This window comes from Etheostoma cragini, chromosome 12 (genome assembly GCF_013103735.1).
Source record: "Etheostoma cragini isolate CJK2018 chromosome 12, CSU_Ecrag_1.0, whole genome shotgun sequence".
In the NCBI taxonomy this organism is placed as follows: domain Eukaryota; kingdom Metazoa; phylum Chordata; class Actinopteri; order Perciformes; family Percidae; genus Etheostoma; species Etheostoma cragini.
Window position 1 is genome coordinate 25,895,814 of NC_048418.1, and position 2,760 is coordinate 25,898,573.

At 42.2% G+C, this 2,760-nt stretch overlaps 1 protein-coding gene across 1 annotated transcript in view; it reads right to left on the bottom strand.

Annotated features, from left to right (window-relative positions):
* Positions 1-2,760, bottom strand: part of LOC117954173 (receptor-type tyrosine-protein phosphatase N2-like) — a 186,361-nt gene that overhangs the window by 32,248 nt on the left and 151,353 nt on the right. Inside the window, exon 15 of the mRNA XM_034887740.1 lies at positions 884-1,031. Within this exon, the coding sequence (XP_034743631.1) occupies positions 884-1,031 (148 nt within the window). The remainder of the gene's footprint in view (positions 1-883; positions 1,032-2,760) is intronic.

The following is a 2,760-nucleotide window of genomic DNA, read 5'->3' on the forward strand; positions in this document are numbered from 1 at the left end:
AAGCAACTATTCAAGAGTTTAGTGGTCTAATAGCATAAGTAGCTGTTAGGTGCAAAATGCATCCAGTGTGTTTTGGAATTGGACTTCAGGTTTGGGACCTTTCCTGGGCCACTGAAATTGTACATTCCTCAACTAAGAGCAGAACCCTCAAGTCTGCAGTGATACTGGCAAACCCGTTCTTAAATTATTTATTTTTCGGGGAAGGCAGTGGTGCTTCAAATAGGAAGCACAATTTATTCCTGCCCTGCTGACAACCTGGATTTCATTAAGCCTGAGCCCGGTGGAGAGAACGGAACAGCACTTTTTTAGATGGGCTATTTCCACAGAAGCTTAAAAATTTGAATCATTGATGAGGTCGGTACAGGAGAGCTTTAATATAAAACTAATTTACAACCATCTGCTTGCTGCATCTGCTCCTGGTTTGTGATAATAGAAGCCAGGTTTAGACTATACGGCTGTGATATCGAGAGGTGGCAAGAGCAATGCCACCACGTTTGGAGGGCTGACATCAGGAGGAGTATTTTAGTTCCACCCTGAAATTAAGGGTTGTCTGCCCTCCATTATGAGGAGTCTTCACTTTACATGTCTCTGGCTGTGCTAGAGACTTGAAGGCAAGTTTCATTTCTGTGCTGAATACCAACTTCTTGGCCATTTTCATGATAAGAAACCCCCAAATCACTTTGCTTCAGGTCGGGAACATCAGTCAGAAGAATGGCAATGAAGGCCCCCCCTGAAAGCAAGCAGCAGCCATAGAAACGCTACATCCTGTAGCAGAAGTCATCTTACTAGAGCACTTTTTGAATATAACTAAAAATGCTAATGTTGGCTCGTCCACTTATCAAATAGAGAGGAAAAGAAACAAAAAAGAGAGTTTGTTGCTTACATGCCACAACAGCAGTGGAGCGGTTCTTCTTGGCGTTGCCATCCTTCAGGCCACTGGTGCAGGCGTTGGGTTCTGCCTGATAGGCACACAGAGCCTCCCACTCCTTCTCCAGGCGGTCCTTGTTCTTCATGTGATCCTCCATGTAGGACTGAAGGAGAAAAAAGAGAGGAGAGGTCAGGATCGCAGAGCTGGAGAGACAGCAAAAGGGTGTACGTAGATTTCTACACCACGAATGGTATGCCTTAATAATTCTGGCATTCGTTAAGAGAATGAAAACCTTCAGAATCAGGTCCATTACGAGCCTCTGGGCTTTTGCAACTTGATCACACTCTTTGGGTCGTCCTTTGTGGCGACTATCTTCTGCTTCTCCTTGAAGAATGTGAGTTCCCATATGCATGTTTTCCTTATTTCATTAGTTGCACCAAAGGCCTTCCTAATCAGATTGTGTATCAGTTGTATCTACTCTAGCTCTGACATGGCCATTACCTACCATACAATATTCATAATTAAGGAAGACAACATCACCTTGATGAAACTGTCTGCACATGAGCTTGGCACATAAGACCATAGCAAGGACCACGTGTTGCACATAAGACCATAGCAAGGACCATGTGTTGCACATAAGACCCTAGCAAGGACCATGTGTTGAAAATAAGACCATAGCAAGGACCACATGTTGCACATAAGACCATAGCAAGGACCACGTGTTGCACATAAGACCATAGCAAGGACCATGTGTTGCAAATAAGACCATAGCAAGGACTATGTGTTGCACATAAGACCATAGCAAGGACCACGTGTTGCACATAAGACCATAGCAAGGACTGTGTGTTGCACATAAGACCATAGCAAGGACCACGTGTTGCACATAAGACCATAGCAAGGACTATGTGTTGCAAATAAGACCATAGCAAGGACTATGTGTTGCACATAAGACCATAGCAAGGACAATGTGTTGCACATAAGACCATAGCAAGGATCATTTGTTTTTTTTGCCATAACCTGATGGTGGCCAGTGTCATTTTTTTTTTAGCAGCCTCGAAAATCTGCGGCCCATACGCAAAAAATAGATATGGTCTGATTGTGTGTAATTGATGAGGGAACAAAATGAGCGGGCATGGCTCTTTAAATGGCTCAAGCAATGATTTATGGGGGCAGTTATAAATGGGACTGGTCTTAATCAGAATTAGCCTAATGGCTTTCTGCAGAAATGAGAGAAGTTTGGTAATAATGGAAGGCAGTGAGGCCAGATGTTCGTCAGGTGAACAATGATGGAAATAATGCAGATATGTCACTTTATAACACATGGGCTTGTACACAACAAACTCTACAAACAACAGGTCAGGTCTATTAGTTAGCTCAGGCTCAGTGTTCAACAGCGGGCTTTACCTCTTCACAGCTGCATTGTGTATAGCTGAATACACACACTGACACACACTCACGCATGCAGTATTCCAGCATACACACACATACATACAGTGTAACATTAGCCTTTCCTTGTTGTAGTATCAGCTTTCTATAATATTTGCTTCAGAGCGGCTAAAAGCAGCATTTATGTAACAGGAAGCCACGATCTGTGGACCTCCAAATGCACACAGCGGGAAGTCTGAATCCTTTAAAAGACCTATTCAGACTACTAACATAAAGACATATACACATATAAAGCACAATTCACACATGAAGGTTTTCATAAAGGTCACATACTTAAAAACACAGAGCACACCCACGTACACACTCACACATAATAATAATAATAATAATACATTTTATTTAACAGCGCCTTTCTAACACTCAAGGATGCTTTACAGACAATAAAAGACAGGGAACAGAAAAATGTAAGTAGTAAAACAAAACAAATAAAACAAAAAACAAAACAA